The sequence below is a fragment of the Dicentrarchus labrax genome, unplaced genomic scaffold (assembly GCF_905237075.1).
Source record: "Dicentrarchus labrax unplaced genomic scaffold, dlabrax2021, whole genome shotgun sequence".
In the NCBI taxonomy this organism is placed as follows: Eukaryota; Metazoa; Chordata; class Actinopteri; family Moronidae; genus Dicentrarchus; species Dicentrarchus labrax.
In genome coordinates, this window is record NW_026136720.1 from 34,764,851 (window position 1) to 34,780,915 (window position 16,065).

Below are 16,065 nucleotides of genomic sequence, written 5' to 3' on the forward strand. Positions count from 1 at the left end.
GGACTATATATCACAATATATCACATTTTCAGTGAATAAATAGTTTATATAACATGAGCACATAGAAATCTTATTACATTTTAAATATATACTGAAAAATAAAGGTACCTTCTAATATTTAACAAGTCAACAAGTCTCTACACGAGGCTCACAGAAATATAAATGCTGAGCAAATGCAAGGTATTGAAAATTTTTCTTTATCCATCTAATTGGTCACATATCAGTTAATGTGTGCAGTAACTGTGTATTAACTTACTTTAACTGATGATCTATTCAGTGTGAACTAATCACAAGTTAGTTGTGTCAGCTGATCGCCTCAAACAGTCGTAACACATTATACATAAAGTGCTGAAGATAAAGCAATGAAAGGGAAAATCACTTCCTCTTAATGTTGGTTTTGCATAAGCAGACACATCAGAGAATAATCCGGTCCAGCCAGTTACTCATAGAAAGGTTGTATCGGATCCTCTGAACAATAAATACAGTATCTGTGTGCACACTGTGGCATTGGAACCTGCAACCTGCGTTCACACAGCTGGAAATAAACTAATGAGTGACAAAGCAACATTACCATGAACATTTGTCTGCTTCATGTTCAATGTTTTATTACTTAGTTATATTTATTTGATTGGAATACGATTTCATTAATGTCTCAGTATTTGGACAAACTCTTTATCGATGTGTTTTTACACATTGCGGAAAGTTACACTGAATTATTATTATATATTACGTTTTTAAATAAGGAAAACGTTAAGTGAGTTATTAGTGTTTCACAAAATGGAGTTCACCGTAAAGCCAATACAGATCAAACAAAACAGCATTTGATTCTCAGCATTACTTTTTCTGAATTAACAAGCTGGTTTAAGAAAAACATTTTACTGTAACAGTCTGAGATTGTTTACCCACATCAAAAAGCAGGAAGAGCTGAATCCAGCACTGTTTCTGTTCACTAAAGCAGGACAATCTCACCTGTAACCCCCACCGCAGGGAGAGAAGACAGCAAAACCACAATAAAGAACTCCATCATGATCCCTGGATGAAGAACAGACACAGTGGATCTCAGCGAGCTCATGTCACACTGTGTGAAAGATTAAGATGAAAGAAATATGCGCTCCAGCTGAACTCTCTCCGACCAAGAACAAACTTTAGTTTCACTTTCTCCGTGCTGTGAGGCAATAACTGCCAGCAGATGACTCATTTGTATTCAAACACATTGAAGGGCTCCAGGTTTTTCTGCACGCATTCAGTTTGACTGTTTATCTGAAGACACAAAATTAAAACTGTGATGACTGTAGCTTTTTAAATATTGGAACAAATGTGGGCCAGTGTGGCAGGGAAGCTGACAATAAATTAGAAAATAACCACATGATACAAATATACATCATCTTTATTTCATTGTTATAAATAGTAACCATAAAAATAATGAAACAGGAGGTTTATACATAAAGTGCACTAACCTCAGCACAATTGCAAAAAAGCTTTTACATCAGGGCCTGCTGCAGCTCAGGATGAACAATAACATACAAAGCGTTAACATTAATAGAAAATGTACAGTTTTGCTGCCTCTGAACCTGGGGGTTGGGACCCCCAAGAGGTTCATTAGTTAATTTCCAGGGGGTCGCCGTATAGTTGTAGAGAATAAAATAAGATATTGTGACATCCAGCGTGGAATGAGAGAATGAGAGCTCTTAGCAATGACATTGAACACAGGGGACCAGAACTTAAAAACACTGTATAGGCTATAAACTCTGTTTTTATACCTGTTAACAGGCCCAGTTTCCTCATGAGCATTTATTTCTATCTTTTATTGAGCTCTTAGGCCTAAAGCAGACATATTGACTGTTGTTATTTCAATAAATAAAAAGCATGTATTAAAGCCAAAATGTAACCAGTCCTCCTCTTCCTCCTCTGATGTCTCTGCCCAACCTGGTGTGTCCCATCCTGCTGTTCATCCTCTACAATGCCATACTCATCTTCTGTATATACACGTACAGAAGGTGGGCTCGAGGTAAGAACACTTCTCAAAACCCTAATAATAACAGAAAGTATTGATCTGCCGGCCACCTCCACAAGGGGTCAGAGGTCAGGGCCAAGCTTACTGGATTTGTCCAGATACTCTGCAACCACTCTGACCAGAAGGGACCAGGGCCCTGTGTCTCAAAGTCCACCTTAGTCTGTCTCTGTCTGGGTTTCCTGGCTGCACTTATCCTAACCTCGGTGATCTTGTACAACCAGTATCATAAAGCTGGTTATCAGCCGGCACTGGCTAAAATGTTCAGTTAAAGTTAAATTGATATTCTGAGCTGCAGTCGTCACTTTAGTCTCTGTCAGGAAACTGTTGGAAGGATGATTCAGTTGTTCCAGTGATTTGATTGGTCAACAGTCTGCCTATTGTTGAAGTTTGCCCCCAGGCAGGTTAGCTGTGCAGCATAGGTTTCCATAGTGACATACCTCAGTAAAAACTGGGCCAGTTTGAGATACTGGACAAACTGGACATACTGGACAAACAGGCTGCACCCAACCTGGGTGCAGCCTGTTTGTGGCTGACGAGGTGAGGTTGTCACAGTAACAATAATAGAAAGCAGGAAGTGACAGCAAAGCTAAACGTTCTGTTCACACAGACTCACTGTGCCTGAGTCTCAGGGCCGGTGACTGACGGGTGTGGCAAAGCAGGGATTTTAACTCATAGTTAAAATACTTTCTTTGCTCTGTTCTCCTGCAGCTCGAGCTGATGCTAAAAGGGGAGCTGCAGGAATCTGATCATGTCCTACTGGAATAACAAGGAGAAGAAGAAGAGGAGGAGGAGCTACAATTTGTGACATTGTACAGTTTGTACAGTATGTTGGCCAATATGACGGGGAAAAGGCAGTATTCATTTTCATATATATTATTTAGTACATGTTGTATTTGCTTATTTGTATTATGTCTTAGCTACATGTTGCTTCCATGGTTTATGTAAAGATCCACTCCAGATGTGCATTAATATACAAATAGTCTGCTTGGAACAATAAAGTGTCTCTGATGTGTTTTTATCCATAAAAAAGAAAATAATTTCCACAATAAAATAAACACTAGAATTCTTAAAAGAAAATCTATGAATCTGCAGTTTTGTTCATTTCATCAAGTTTTCCTGTTGGACACAAGATGTCTCCTACTTCACTGTAGATCCATTCTCAGTGTCTGTGCACTGGTGGCTTCACTTGTATAAGTTGCAGACTGGACCAGCCAGTGCTCACAGGTACTGAGGACTTGTGATTTCTGTCCACATGAGCACCCTTACTTCTGACTGTGTGGTGCCACCTCCTGGTGAGTCTAGGTATATACCCCTCAGCCCCCTCATAAGAACACTCCTCTGATTGGCTCGTGTTCATTGCCTTCATTGGTTTGGTTGGTTAGGTTCAGAGCCATATAGAAATGGTTACAGTTAGAAAAAATAAATGTGAGGGGCAGAATAGGGGGAGAATACAGGGGGTAATTATTGCCTGTGTAACTGTGTCTCTTTGTAAACACATAGCTAGTTTAATGCAGAGAAAACAGCAAAAGTATTGGTTACAGGTAAAAAGGCCATAAACAACAATCACAGTTTCAGGAGGACATTTCAGTCTCTCAGTGTCCAGATGTTTCAGTTTATGAAACTGAAACATCTGGACACTTGAGTGTTCTGGTATAAAACTAGAACCATTTTATATATACAGTATAGTTCTTTTCAAAATAGATGTTTAAGTAGAAATAAAGCTAGATAACATGAGGCACACTACAGTCTGATCATTCACAGCAAATATCAAAAAGAACTTCTGTCATTTTTATATCACTTTGTTGGAAATTCTGGGTTTTTTTTAACGTTCCTGCACACGTACCTCAGGTCGACATTGTTCTTAAACCTTTCACAATATATTCAACCAACAAACACTTGAACAATATTTATGTCATTTACAAGTTTTTACAATATTTACAGATCAGAGTGAAGTGTAGATTTTGATGATGACAGCGCCACCATGATGTCAAACAGGACAAGTTACCTGCTATCATCATCCAGTTTACAGTGAATACACATGTAAAGCTCTCACATATCTTCAGTCTGTACTGACTGTATGAACCTTTAGAAAAACACATTTTGACATTTTGACATCAGAACATCGTCAAAGACAAACAAGAACACCAGAGAGTTCAGTGTTTAACTGGATGAAATGGATGAATGAGACAGGGTGGAATATAGTCCCAGTTACTAAAGACTCAAAGTATGCAATTAATACTGAAGGTACCTGATACAAAAAGTAATTCTCTATTGTTGGTAGCTGGGTTAAAGAATGAAGGGTTATCATAAAGTACTAGTTTCTAACATTCTGTTGATCACACGTAGTCTCACAGTTTTGTCTCAACATCATTGTCCTCAGCGTTGTCCTTACTGGCCCCATCACTGGACCCAACATTGGTCTCAGGGTTGTCCTCTTGTCCTGCATACAAAACAAGTTATCAGTCAGTGATTCCCACACTGAGTACAGACTGACAGACTGGTACAGCAGAAAGGTTGGATAGATGGATGCATGTGAATGTTTGTGTGTTTAACCATTGAAACAGCAGGGGCAGATAGAATGTAGACTGATATTGGAATTAGAAAAGACAATTAATTACTTACTGGTATTTATCTTGAGCATAGGCATTCTCTCAACATTGTCACCAACATTGGACCCAACATTGGCCCCAACATTGGACCCAACATTGGCCCACACATTGGACAGAACATTGGCCCCAACATTGGACCCAACATTGGCCCAAACATTGTCCTCTTGTCCTGAACACATAACAACAACACAAAACTAGTCAGTGTTTTCTGTTGGTACAGCAGAAAGGTCAGATAGATGAATGCATGTCAATGTTTGTGTGCTTACTCACTGAAACAGCAGGGACAGATAGAATATAGACTGATACAGGAATCAAAGACATGAAACATTTATTTGAAAACATTTATAAACATGAAGACAGAAGAAGATTTGTGACTTACTGGTATTTCTACACAACCCCCATAATACAACAACAAAGGAAATGACAGTTCCAGCAATGATGACTACAGCAATGCCAATTATAGCAGCAGTGTCATTACCTGAGAGAGCAGAGGAAAAATGTCCAGGTTACTTCTACACTGTTGGTTCCATCCATTTTATCCTCCACTTAGTCAGTTTGTTAGAGTCTCTCATTTATCATTTAGAATATTCTCCTGAAAAATACTGAACCAACTCATGTAACGTCTTTTGGGCTGTAAATTGCTTCACAGTTATAAAAAAAAAGTTGATCTGGTGAACTTCTGGTTTATTTACACAGGCAGCAGTTACGGAGCAACATGATGATTTGTGTTTGTGTCACCTGATGAATGGAAGTCCAATATTCACTGTCTTATAGCTCTGTCTTTGGTCTCCTGAGGGAAATATCTGGCTCTTTAGCTGCTAAAGGCTTCACTGTGTCCACTAATTGTCTGCCTGTTGTTTGCAGTGTACGGAGGGTTTATTGGAGCTTTTTTACTGTATAACAAATAATGGATTCAATATTCAACAGTTTCTTGTTGTAATGAAGGATGAGTGACACAGGAGTTTGTACATTGTACTCACCAACATTCTCTGGCTGTCTGTCTGTGGAAAACAAATTAAATAAAACATGTGAGGAAACCACCAGGACCAACAAGAAGAGCAGATGACAGTTAATGGGGATACAAATAAATAAAAACTCTGATATTTACTCACTGTTTTTATGGGTCGGACTTCCTTTGTCCTTTTTCTGCTCGACTGGCTCTGTAGGACATGTTAATTGTTAAATTGTGTTTAAGAGCTAAAATACTTCTAGCAACTAACTTTTTTTAACATTTATGTGTAATATATTAGCTGTACTCACCAACAGTGAGGTTAACGAAGCCTTTCCTGACCTGACTTTGCAGTTTGGGAACAAAGCAGGTGTAACTTCCAGCATCCAGTTCAGTTATGCTGGTCAGTTTTAGTGAAATGTTTCCTCTGATCATTTCTTCATGGAAGAGAGATGTTCTTCCTCGGAAGTTCTTGTCCTGAAGACGTGGATCATCCTTCCTGTTTGTATAGATGTGCACGATGGTTTCACCGCGTTTCCACTCCACTGTTAGATTCCTCACATTGAATGGAGGCTCCAGGTGACATGGCAGGATGACGTTATCACCGACTGTTACTGTAACTGGTTTGTCTGAGCCAATCACATCAGAGTCTGCAGAGAAACAAGGAACTCTTACACAAAGCACGCCAGGCTGTTCTGGTAAAGGTACTAACAGGTTCTCAATCATTCTGTGTTCAGTTACAGAACACTCAGTCACTTTTGATGACAATAACAGAGACAGCAAAGAAACCTCAGTGAACCGAGCATAACATGAGCTCTGCACCAAACAGAAGAGGAAAATTAAATAGCAGCAAACACGAATGAATCAGTCCCCAAGTTTGCATCTAGTTGTAGCGCACATTCTGACCACATTTACAGACAATCAGGCTTACTATTCAACAACACAGAACTTATATAGACCTTGTCTGCAGTTGAAGGTGTCCTGTCAACAGTTTAATGGTTTAATTCCATGCCACAAAATTAACCTTAATGTTGTGTTAAAGGCCCCGGGCCCTCTCTTAAACAGCTCAGAGAACATGTTTAACATTTATTTAATCAACTTCATTCTTTATTTTTTTGTTATTTTTTGGCCTTTTTCATGCCTTTATTTAGTTACAGCTGAAGATCGTCAGGAAAGGGGGGTAGAGAGAGAGAGGGGATTACAGGCAGCAAAGGGCCGCAGGTCGGATTCAAACCTGGGCCGCTTCAGCAATTCCGTATATGGGTCGCCAGCTCTATCAACTGAGCTAACGGGACACACCTTCATTCTTTATTTTTTAATACTTTGACTGATTTCTTCCTATATTCCACACAATTGCTCCCAACATCACTGTAACCTCTTTACTAACTGCCAATCAGCTTCCTGTGAGATTCATCATCATCTCCAGTTTCTTCTCCTCGCAAACTCTGGACTTCCTTCCTTTCACTGAGATAGATCACACCAGAGATCACCTCCAGCCCCCCGCAGCCCTCTCCTCAGCCTGCTGACAGAGGGTGAGGGTGCTGGTTTGGTAATCTCTCCCAAACAGAGAGAGTTTCCTACTTCCACACTTCTTCCTTTGAATGTCACACTGTTGCCAGGGAATTGCTGGTGTCGTCAGACGTATTCCTATTGACAATCCCTGAACACTGCCCCCACTGGTACAGACTCATTACCCCACTGTGTTCATGCGTGTCAGCTGTCACAGCTCGGGAACTACAGATGCACATAGAGGAGGAAGCAGGATAATTTCAGTGATTTATTGCGGAAATGGTTCACAGGCTCATGCACATGACTCCACATAGCAGCAGGATGAGAGATAACAGGCTCGAAAGCAAGATATGAGCAACAGAGCAACTTTATGAACTGACAGAGGGACAAAGGAAGTGGATTGATGTAAGCAGGGAGTGGCTGATGAGGGAATGAGGTGATTGCAGGGCAGATTGGAGCAGCATATGTGGATGTGACTTTACACAATACAAATAAAGAAACACCATTTGTGGACAGTCTTCTGTGGGTTACAACTATTAAAGCTGCAGTCAGTAACCTTTATAGAAATGATGGCAGTCGTTTGCAGCGTGTTTCCTAAATGCTGCATGTTGTCAGATTATTACGATGTTGTCGGCCACCGTCGCTGTAACTGTTTAAACAGACAGATTCAGTGTTTTTCTTCCATATTTATTAAGATATCTGTCAATAAACAAACAAATTCACGTACAATTTTACTGCTAACTGTCACTAATTTAACAGAATTTTAGAAATGTATTTACAGAATTAAACTTTAACAGTTTAATATGTTCAAGTAAATATCTGCAATAAAAAGATAGATTTACAAATGTTATTTGAGATTTTATTCCTGCGACATTAAGTTAAACAAACAAATGATTATATAATTGCTCGTCCTTAAAACACACACATCTGATGAAAACTGGGTCCTCTTACTCTGAGAAATTTACTTTATGTGATTTAAAGGTTTATCTGAATCTAATAATGGCCGGAATATTACCGGTTAATTAAAGAGTTAAATGAAGAGTCTTCAGGAGCGATTTTATGAAGAAAATAAAAAATTAAAAACCGACCTGCGTCCACCAGAGAGAGAGAGGACATCAGAACCAGCAGCAACTTCATCTCGGCCGCTGGATAAAGACTGTTATCATTAGTAGCGGTCTACCGTCCTCCGACTCTGTCTTTACTTTCACTTTCACCTGAAGGAAGAAGGCTATTAATGCCAGCGCACATTTTATTCTGAAGGGCTACATTTTGTTTAAGGGCACTGCTGTTGTTAGGCTGTCTAACGCTGTTTCATACACACACTGTCTACCTGCTGTGGTATCAGCATTATCGATCCGATCGGTGGTTACTCCCTATTTATACCCACAGGCTGAGTAACCGGACACACTGTGGAGACTCACAGCGCTCCCTCCCCATGCTCAGTGGATGTTCCCCACATTATAGCCCCCCCCGCTTCCTACAGTGTGATGTCTGAGCTCCCCTGTATTCACTGAATGATGGACGGAGAGTGGAAAGTTTCCAGCTGGAGTGGCAACCTCGGACTTTCTTTAAGAGGCGGGGCCTACTCGATGGTTAATAAAAGAGGGAAGAAAGAAACTGGGGGACTGCACTTCAATCCCCTCCCCTCCCCTCCCTGTCCGGTCAGTCCTAGAAAGAATGAAGAGAAGGACAAGAAAAAGACAAAGAAAGGGGAAAAGGAGAGGGAGGAGAAGGGCGAAAAGGAGGAAATGAACAAGGGGGAGAAAAAAAAAAGTAACAAAGAAGGATAAGAAGAAGAAGGAAAAGAAGGAAAATAAGGAGAAAACTAAAGAAAAAGAAGAAGAACCAGCCGAGATTTGTATGATTGACTTGGTGAACTCCATGCTCGGTGTCCAGGTCCTGTTCTGGACTTTGGTTCTGTGTTTGGGTCCGACAGTCTGCGCATCAGATGGAGGTAAACTCTGCTTCAGTCTCTGTCCGGATAACCTGGGCCTAACAATCTTGTGCTGTGTGTGAATATATTGTGTGAATATATTGTCAGCTGTGACTCTCACATAAAGCACACACCGCTGCAGAAGTCTATGGTGAATGGTAGAAAAGCTCTGCGCCTGTCTGCGTGCGGAAGGGCGCACTGGCTGCATGTGTGGAGCGTGTGGAAGAAAAAAAAAGTTGCCTGATTTTTTGCGATTTTCTGCCGAGTAGCTGCGACTGTAGGGTGGATTGTGGTCTGTCACAGTGCGGGTGTTTCATTTCGCTCCACTTTTTTTGAACCAACCTGGCAACCCTGCTTATAGGAGGCTCATTTACCGTAACGTGACCGCAGGGGCGCGCCTGCTTGTTCATGGGTGCAGTGTGCTGGCAGTCTAAGTTCGACCAATTACAGATATTTACCAAGGCTTCATTGTTACTGTTCATTATAAGCCTTTATATCCTGACCTGCAGTGAGTCCCCCACAGTCTATGTCTAATAAATATTTCATTATCAATGACCTTGATTTTCGGTTTCTTACCAAAACCCAGTTACACATTTTTGAATTCACCATGACCAACAGGCCGGGGTGGGGGTATTGCAGTTGCCATTATCAGCCTCGGCTCTTTTAACAGTTTGGAAATCTCAACTTTTAAAATTGTGCGTGAAGACTCCATCTTACTGGTGACTTTAACATTCATACTGACAAAACTTCAAATCCATTTGCCACAGACTTTTTAAACATTTGTAAACATTTAACATTGTGCAGCACATCTCCGGCCCCCCTACTTAGTTTTTACTCAGTCTCTTAATCCCCTGAATATGCATGATTTTGTCTCTGACCACATATTAATGCTAAAGTTAGCTGGTTTAATAATCAATGTACACCAGCCCTTGGTTTTTCCACTACAATTTTCTTGATAGATTACAGAACTGGGTTGGCATTTCCTGTACAGCCTTAAACTGGTTTTATTCCTATTTGACTGATGTAGTCTTTAATGTCTGCCTTAATAATCATGTTTCCTCCTCTGCTCCCCTGCTGTGTGGTGTCCCACAGGGGTTGGTTCTTGGTCCAGTTCTGTTCTCCCTGTACATGCTCCCTTTGGGTCACTTTGTCACTGCAGTTCAGTTTATTGGACCATTACGCACTAATATCAAGCCCACTGCAGAAAGAATCTGGGAATTATCTTTGACCAGCATATGACATTTGACCTTTCGTCCAGTCCTGTTTCCTGCAGCTACGAAATATTGCAAAAATCAGACACTTATTGTCCTCCAGTGATCTCAAACAATTAATGCCTACATTTTTTTTCTGTTTGATTACTGTAACTCCCTCTACACCCGCCTCAGTCAGGCTTCCTTAAATTGTTTACAGTTAGTGCAAGTATTAGTGTTTACTTATCTCTGTCATGTCTCTTTTAATTCATTTGGTTAAAGCCCCACTTAGTGGAAAAGTCACGCCACTGCAATAAGAAAATAACTTAATTTTTCCTTATCCTTTTCTATCACTGAGTAAACTGACAAGGTGACCTGTTATATTGATATTTCATATTATGTTCAATGCAAAACAATAACAGTAGAAAACAACAGATAAACTTTATACATATAACACAGTTCTAAATACTTAATAGGCTTCTTTTTTGACAAATCCAGTTTTTTCTTCTCCCTGACATTTGCACATTGTTCTATCAGCTCTTTTCTGAATCAGGACGAGGCTGTTTTTAGTGAAAGCTCTGTAAATAAAGCTTGTGTTCAACTCTTCAAAGTTTATCAATAATGGGTTAATGCTGAATGAAATGAAATGATAGTGAAATGCTGAGATAGTTTTTTTTAACATGAACATAAAGCAAATCAGATTAAAGACTTCACTCCATTTCCAGAAGGTTAAAATTGTTCCTCCATTTCTCAGGTCGTCCTCAGGTGGTCGGTTCTCGTCAGCCAATCGTGGCTGCTCTGGGTGATGATGTCATCCTGCCGTGTCATGTGGAGCCTCCACTCAATGTCAAGGAAATGACGGTGACTTGGTGGAAGCATGACCCTGAAGACCCTCAGTGCAAAAACAAGTATGTCCACCATTACCAGGATAACCAGGACGTAGAGGACATGAAGCTGTCAGCATACGTTGGGAGGACGACTCTGTTCACAGACGGACTGAAACACGGCAACGTTTCACTCAAGATCACCAACCTGAAGCTGTCTGACCAGGGAATATACACATGTTTCATCATAGAGTTAAAGACCCAACAGAGGGGAGCAACCATTGTGCTTGATGTTGGTAAGATTAAAAATTACACCAAAATACACATTTTATCATTTACACATCAGCCACAGATTTACAGTCATTCTTAATGTTAATAGTCAATATCAGTTTTCCACGGAAGCCCTAAAGGGCCATGTATTCACGCATTTTATTTCCTCTGTTTTCCCATGATAACGAGTTAATTATCTCGAGATCTCGAGATAACGACTGTGATATGATAACTGCGGTCAAGCCAGCAGTAAAAAATAAAAAACTTAATATCAAGCATTTCTACTGCACCTATGTGGAGAAATGCCCAAATATGTTTTTACCTCCAAGTGGCATATTGTCATATATTTAAGGTACAGTAAAAGCAGGTACAAATATGGAATTTTATTATTGAATTTCTCCACCTTGTTGCAGTATAAATGCTTGATATTAAGTATACTGGTATTCTTATATGTGTAGAAGTCAAATATACCATCCATAGCCAGGAATTATTGAGCAATATGTTTTTACAGTACCTCAAATATATGAAAAGATGCGACTTGGAGGTACAAATATGGAAATTTTGTTTTGGCATTTCTCTACATTGGTGCAGTAGCAATGTTTGATATTTAGTGTTTTTTATTCATCAGGGGCGCATGAAAGACTTTAATGTAACATATTTTATTTTAAATGTAGGTTATAGCTTACTGTTCTTAATACATTTATTTTGAAAACTGGAAGTTAATACACTGTACATTTAAGTGCGGCTGATTTGACCACGGAGATCGGAGTAACGGTTGGCTTGACCGCAGTTATCATATCACAGTCGTTATCTCGAGATCTCGAATTAATTAACTAGTTATCTCGGGAAAACGGAGGAAATAAAATGTATGATTACATGGCCCTTTACGGCTTCCGTAGTTATCCTTTCTTACACTAGAACTCAGCTCTCATAAACCACAGACATGTCTGAACACGACATGTAGCAGACTCACTTTGCTTAGTTTGGTTTTGAGAAGGACTAGTTCCATGAAGTATATTAGCTGCTGCATTGCTTGACTTTTACACAGCTGGACTTCGGTTTCCTTTCCTCTGGGTGTCCTTTTACGATTTTCACGTGTTTGCGTGGCAACAGCTTGACATTCTCCTTTACCTTCCAACCAGTTAGAGAAGTCTATGGTTATATGGAATGCCTGGTTTTGTAGCGTGAGTGAATCTGGCCTATTTAGCAACAAGCTCAGAAGGCAGTTTTCCCTAACTCTGCATCTTCTTCACTATTTTCCATTACTGCAGCATACCTGCAAAAATGTAGACTCAGATGGCAAAGTCGCTGAACCTTCTCGATTTGACAAATCAAAAGGCCGGCGTCCTATAGTTCTTGTATCTTTTTAATATTGTGTTGAAAATCATTGCAAATATTTGTTGTTTTTCAGAACCAAACTCCGTTAAAATGATGACACCAAATCCCACAGATCCCCAATCTCCAGATCCTATGAATGGGATGGATATTAAAGGTGAGAAAGAGGTCCTTTAGATTTAACAATATACTAAAACATGCTTATATTTGTGTTTCGAGTAAATTTTAGTTGCTTTTGCCTGTTTGCTTTCTTCATCAGCTGGTCGTTGCCATCTTGGCGCTCTGATCCCGTTTTTTGTCTGGGTCTTACTGATCCTGTGTGGTGGAGTGTCAACAACAAAATGTGAGTCAGAAGGAAACCTTGTTGTGTAAATCATATCAGGCGGTGGATGACTAATTATTAAACTTCTGTTCATTGTCCCTCCAGCTTGCCCCAAGTCAGCCACTTCTAGGTTCGGGGTGTCAAACCAGCAGCATGTTCAGGTACAGGTGAACCAGCTGGATCAGCAGCAGTGACACCTGAGCAGGTGAGCCGAGTGGAGTCCACCCAGGTAATGCCGCAGTAATGTGGCCCCCAGCTGTGTGGAGGACTCCATCATCTTTAACCTGATCCTGATCCCGGAGGACTTGGACTCCTTCCACTTGCAGAAGTTCTTGGATGATTCTTTAAAATGTATGATTTGTTAATAATTGTGGGTGGCTGTGGCTCAGAAGCAGAGTGGGTCGTCCACTAATTTGAAAGTTGTTGGTTCGATCCCCGGCTCCTCCCGTTGCATGTCGGAGTATCCTTGAGCAAGATACTGAACCCCAAATTGCTCCCGATGCTGCGCCATCGGTGAATGAATGAGTTACTTTTTGCTCGCTGGGCTTTGCCATCGCTGTGTGAATGTGTGTGAAAGGGTGAATGTGGCATGTAGTGTAAAGCGCTTTAAGTGGTCGGAAGACGAGAAAGGCGCTATACAAGTACAATCCATTTACCATAATAATGGGTTCACTATTTCCCATAGGATGGCTGTTGGGGGTTTGGGTCGCCAATATTAAGCTATTGGAAGTATTTAAGATAAGATGTAGACACAGATGTAGACACAGCAGCATAGGGGAATATAGTGTAATAGTAGAGAAGTGGAAGTACAATAAAATAAGAATATTACAAATATTATTATAATTACAAATATTTGAGCAGCTTTGACTAAAAACCAAACTGTACATGTGCAATATTTGAAAGACCAGCTTATTTTATTTGTATTTCGTATTCCACTATTTAACTCTCTAACTACTTTACTCACCTTGCTTTGCATCGGCATGTGAATGGATGAATGGGTGAGTGTGGCATGTAGTGTAAAGCGCTTTCAGTGGTCGGACGACTAGAAAGGTGCTATACAAGTACAGTCCATTTACCATTTAATAGGATCATGGTTGCATATGTGTGAAGGTGCGTTTTATTCGGTTATGGTGCTCCGACATAATTTTGGTGAAGTACTCTTTTATCACTATTTCAGCCTTGCTATTATGACTCATCTTCTACAGCATGGCTGTCTGTCTTTGTTTGATTTAGGGTCAAATGTGCTGTGCATTTCACTTTTACTGGTCTTTTTAAAGCTGCATTCTTTCACTTTTTTGCCACTGATGTTACATCATGTTACATCTGATTGTGATGGGAGGGCCTGCTTTGATAATCTTGCATTGGGGCCCTACGCTGACTCACACACACACTGGCTTGACCCGCCTCTCTCTTTTTATCTCTGTATGTGTCTCTGTTGAGTTTTAGCTTTGTCTATGCAATGTAAATATAGGTTTACAGGCTCTGACTGCAGTTTGGAATGACCTCTGCACCAGATGATGTGTTCACTGCCGTTCAACTGGCTTATCCTCGATGTTACCCCATAAACCTCCAATACTCCAGTCCTCCGCACACAGTCAGTGGAGATAAACGCCAGCACATTGGGAACACGGCGGTGACAGATTGTGTGAGGCTCATTGCGGAGGGCGAGGGTGTTCAGAGACCGTAAGATTCCTATAGTTTACCCCCTGTGATTAAATATATAAATAATGCCAGCCGCTACGGCCAGAATGCATTTATGTTCACATTTAATCATTCTAAAGAGGATTGCTGCAATTCCTTATTATCAGGGCTACTTGTGGTTCCTATAGTCTCTAAAAGTAGAACAGGAGCCAGAGCCTTCAGTTACCAAGCTCCTCTCCTGTGGAACCAGCTTCCAGTTGTGGTTCGGGAGGCAGACACCCTTAACACAGAGTAGGCTTAAGACGTTCCTCTTTGATAAAGCTTATAGTTAGGGCTGGATCAGGTGAGTCCTGAACCATCCCTTAGTTATGCTGCTATATGCCTAGACTGCCAGGGAATTTCCCATGATGCACTCTCATCCTCTCTCTCTTTCTGCACACATTTATGTCCCATTAATGCATGTTACTAACTTCACTTCTTCCCCGGAGTTCTTGTGCTTTCTCGACTCGCAGGTTCTTATCGATCCTGCTAATATTAATAGCATAGTTGTTTCTGTTGTTCTTGCTGTCCGTCTTTGTCTCTGTCCGTCTCTCTTTACTCGTTTTTGGTAAATGTTTTAATGTTCCAATGTTTCAGTGCAATAATGATAATACATTAAATATCAACAGTTAAAAAGTAACAGTAATTTTTTGGGACAGATATTTTTTACTTAAGTATTTTAAGAACGGTACGTTTACTTGTCAGTAATATTTCAGTAATATACTTCTACTTGGGTACATATGTTCAGTACTCCTTCCACCACAGGAGATTTGTGTTTACAGATGCAGTACCTGCCTCTCCACAGGCTCTTAATTGAATTCAGTTCCTTGAGACAAACATCCATTTGTTTGGCTACTTCAACATTAAATGAGGTTTTTAATGTAGGGTAAGTCATTCCACAAAGTATTAACCTGAAGGATTGAATGTTTGTCCTGACAATTGTCCCCAGGGTGCCCCATAAAATATCTGATTTTAAGGACTGGTTGCAAACAGTTCTTTTTTACTAATTTGATTATTGTTCCTTTGTTACAAGCCTCTATGATGATATACAATTAAGCAATAAACATTTTGGACAGTAAGACTGTCCAAAAAAAGTTTTTAGGAAGTTAAAAATATTGGAGTTAGTAATTTAAGATTAGTCTATAAATGCCTAATTAGGCTCCCCAGTGGCCTCCACTGGGAGCGTCAGGCTCAGTTACACATGGAGCACCCGGTGGGAGTTGTTAGGTGCCCTTACGTAAATCCCCCTTTGGATAAACTGTTTTTTCTATTTGGGATATTAAAATGTGGAATTATTAACCCGGGAAACTCAAACTGGATCTTGACTGGAAGTTAAAACGAACCAGTTTATGAAGAGGGATCAGTGATGTTGCATGAATGATCTGGTGTCCTGTTTTATGGTGCCATAATGTATTATTTTGTGTTTTTTT

General features: G+C 40.2%; 2 protein-coding genes and 1 long non-coding RNA gene across 5 annotated transcripts; 2 read left to right on the forward strand and 1 right to left on the reverse strand.

Moving 5' to 3' along the window:
- The first annotated feature begins 1,813 nt into the window (after window positions 1–1,813).
- Window positions 1,814–3,012, forward strand: LOC127352733 (uncharacterized). Its single transcript, XR_007881167.1, has 2 exons — window positions 1,814–2,008; window positions 2,723–3,012. It is a non-coding gene; the product is annotated as an uncharacterized LOC127352733 (long non-coding RNA).
- Window positions 2,872–8,582, reverse strand: LOC127352714 (myelin-oligodendrocyte glycoprotein-like). Of its 3 annotated transcripts, XM_051381340.1 has the most exons (8): window positions 8,412–8,581; window positions 8,170–8,295; window positions 5,884–6,222; window positions 5,736–5,783; window positions 5,604–5,624; window positions 5,003–5,101; window positions 4,637–4,792; window positions 2,872–4,454 (listed from the first exon to the last, which is right to left on the reverse strand). In XM_051381340.1, the coding sequence occupies exons 2-8, from the start codon at window positions 8,216–8,218 to the stop codon at window positions 4,363–4,365; spliced, it is 804 nt and encodes a 267-aa protein (XP_051237300.1). In that variant the 5' UTR covers window positions 8,219–8,295; window positions 8,412–8,581; the 3' UTR covers window positions 2,872–4,362. The 3 variants fall into 3 exon arrangements, with proteins under 3 accessions (XP_051237300.1, XP_051237299.1, XP_051237301.1); XM_051381339.1 differs by having other exon boundaries at window positions 8,170–8,582; XM_051381341.1 differs by lacking the exon at window positions 5,003–5,101 and having other exon boundaries at window positions 8,170–8,582.
- Window positions 8,583–8,693: 111 nt separating this feature from the next.
- On the forward strand, window positions 8,694–14,656 carry LOC127352718 (myelin-oligodendrocyte glycoprotein). Its single transcript, XM_051381351.1, has 5 exons — window positions 8,694–9,035; window positions 10,959–11,324; window positions 12,710–12,790; window positions 12,893–12,976; window positions 13,061–14,656. The coding sequence occupies exons 1-5, from the start codon at window positions 8,942–8,944 to the stop codon at window positions 13,147–13,149; spliced, it is 714 nt and encodes a 237-aa protein (XP_051237311.1). The 5' UTR covers window positions 8,694–8,941; the 3' UTR covers window positions 13,150–14,656.
- Window positions 14,657–16,065: the final 1,409 nt, after the last annotated feature.

Excerpts from the sequence above, each read along its gene's own strand:
- LOC127352714 (XM_051381339.1), bottom strand. The coding sequence starts at position 8,218 with ATGAAGTTGCTGCTGGTTCTGATGTCCTCTCTCTCTCTGGTGGACGCA. Across the intron at positions 5,625-5,735 it reads AAGTCCGACCCATAAAAACA|ACAGACAGCCAGAGAATGTT; the intron begins GTGAGTAAATAT and ends TGTTTTCCACAG. Across the intron at positions 5,102-5,603 it reads CAGACAGCCAGAGAATGTTG|GTAATGACACTGCTGCTATA; the intron begins GTGAGTACAATG and ends CTGCTCTCTCAG.
- LOC127352718 (XM_051381351.1), top strand. The coding sequence starts at position 8,942 with ATGATTGACTTGGTGAACTCCATGCTCGGTGTCCAGGTCCTGTTCTGG. Across the intron at positions 9,036-10,958 it reads AGTCTGCGCATCAGATGGAG|GTCGTCCTCAGGTGGTCGGT; the intron begins GTAAACTCTGCT and ends TCCATTTCTCAG. Across the intron at positions 12,791-12,892 it reads GAATGGGATGGATATTAAAG|CTGGTCGTTGCCATCTTGGC; the intron begins GTGAGAAAGAGG and ends TTTCTTCATCAG.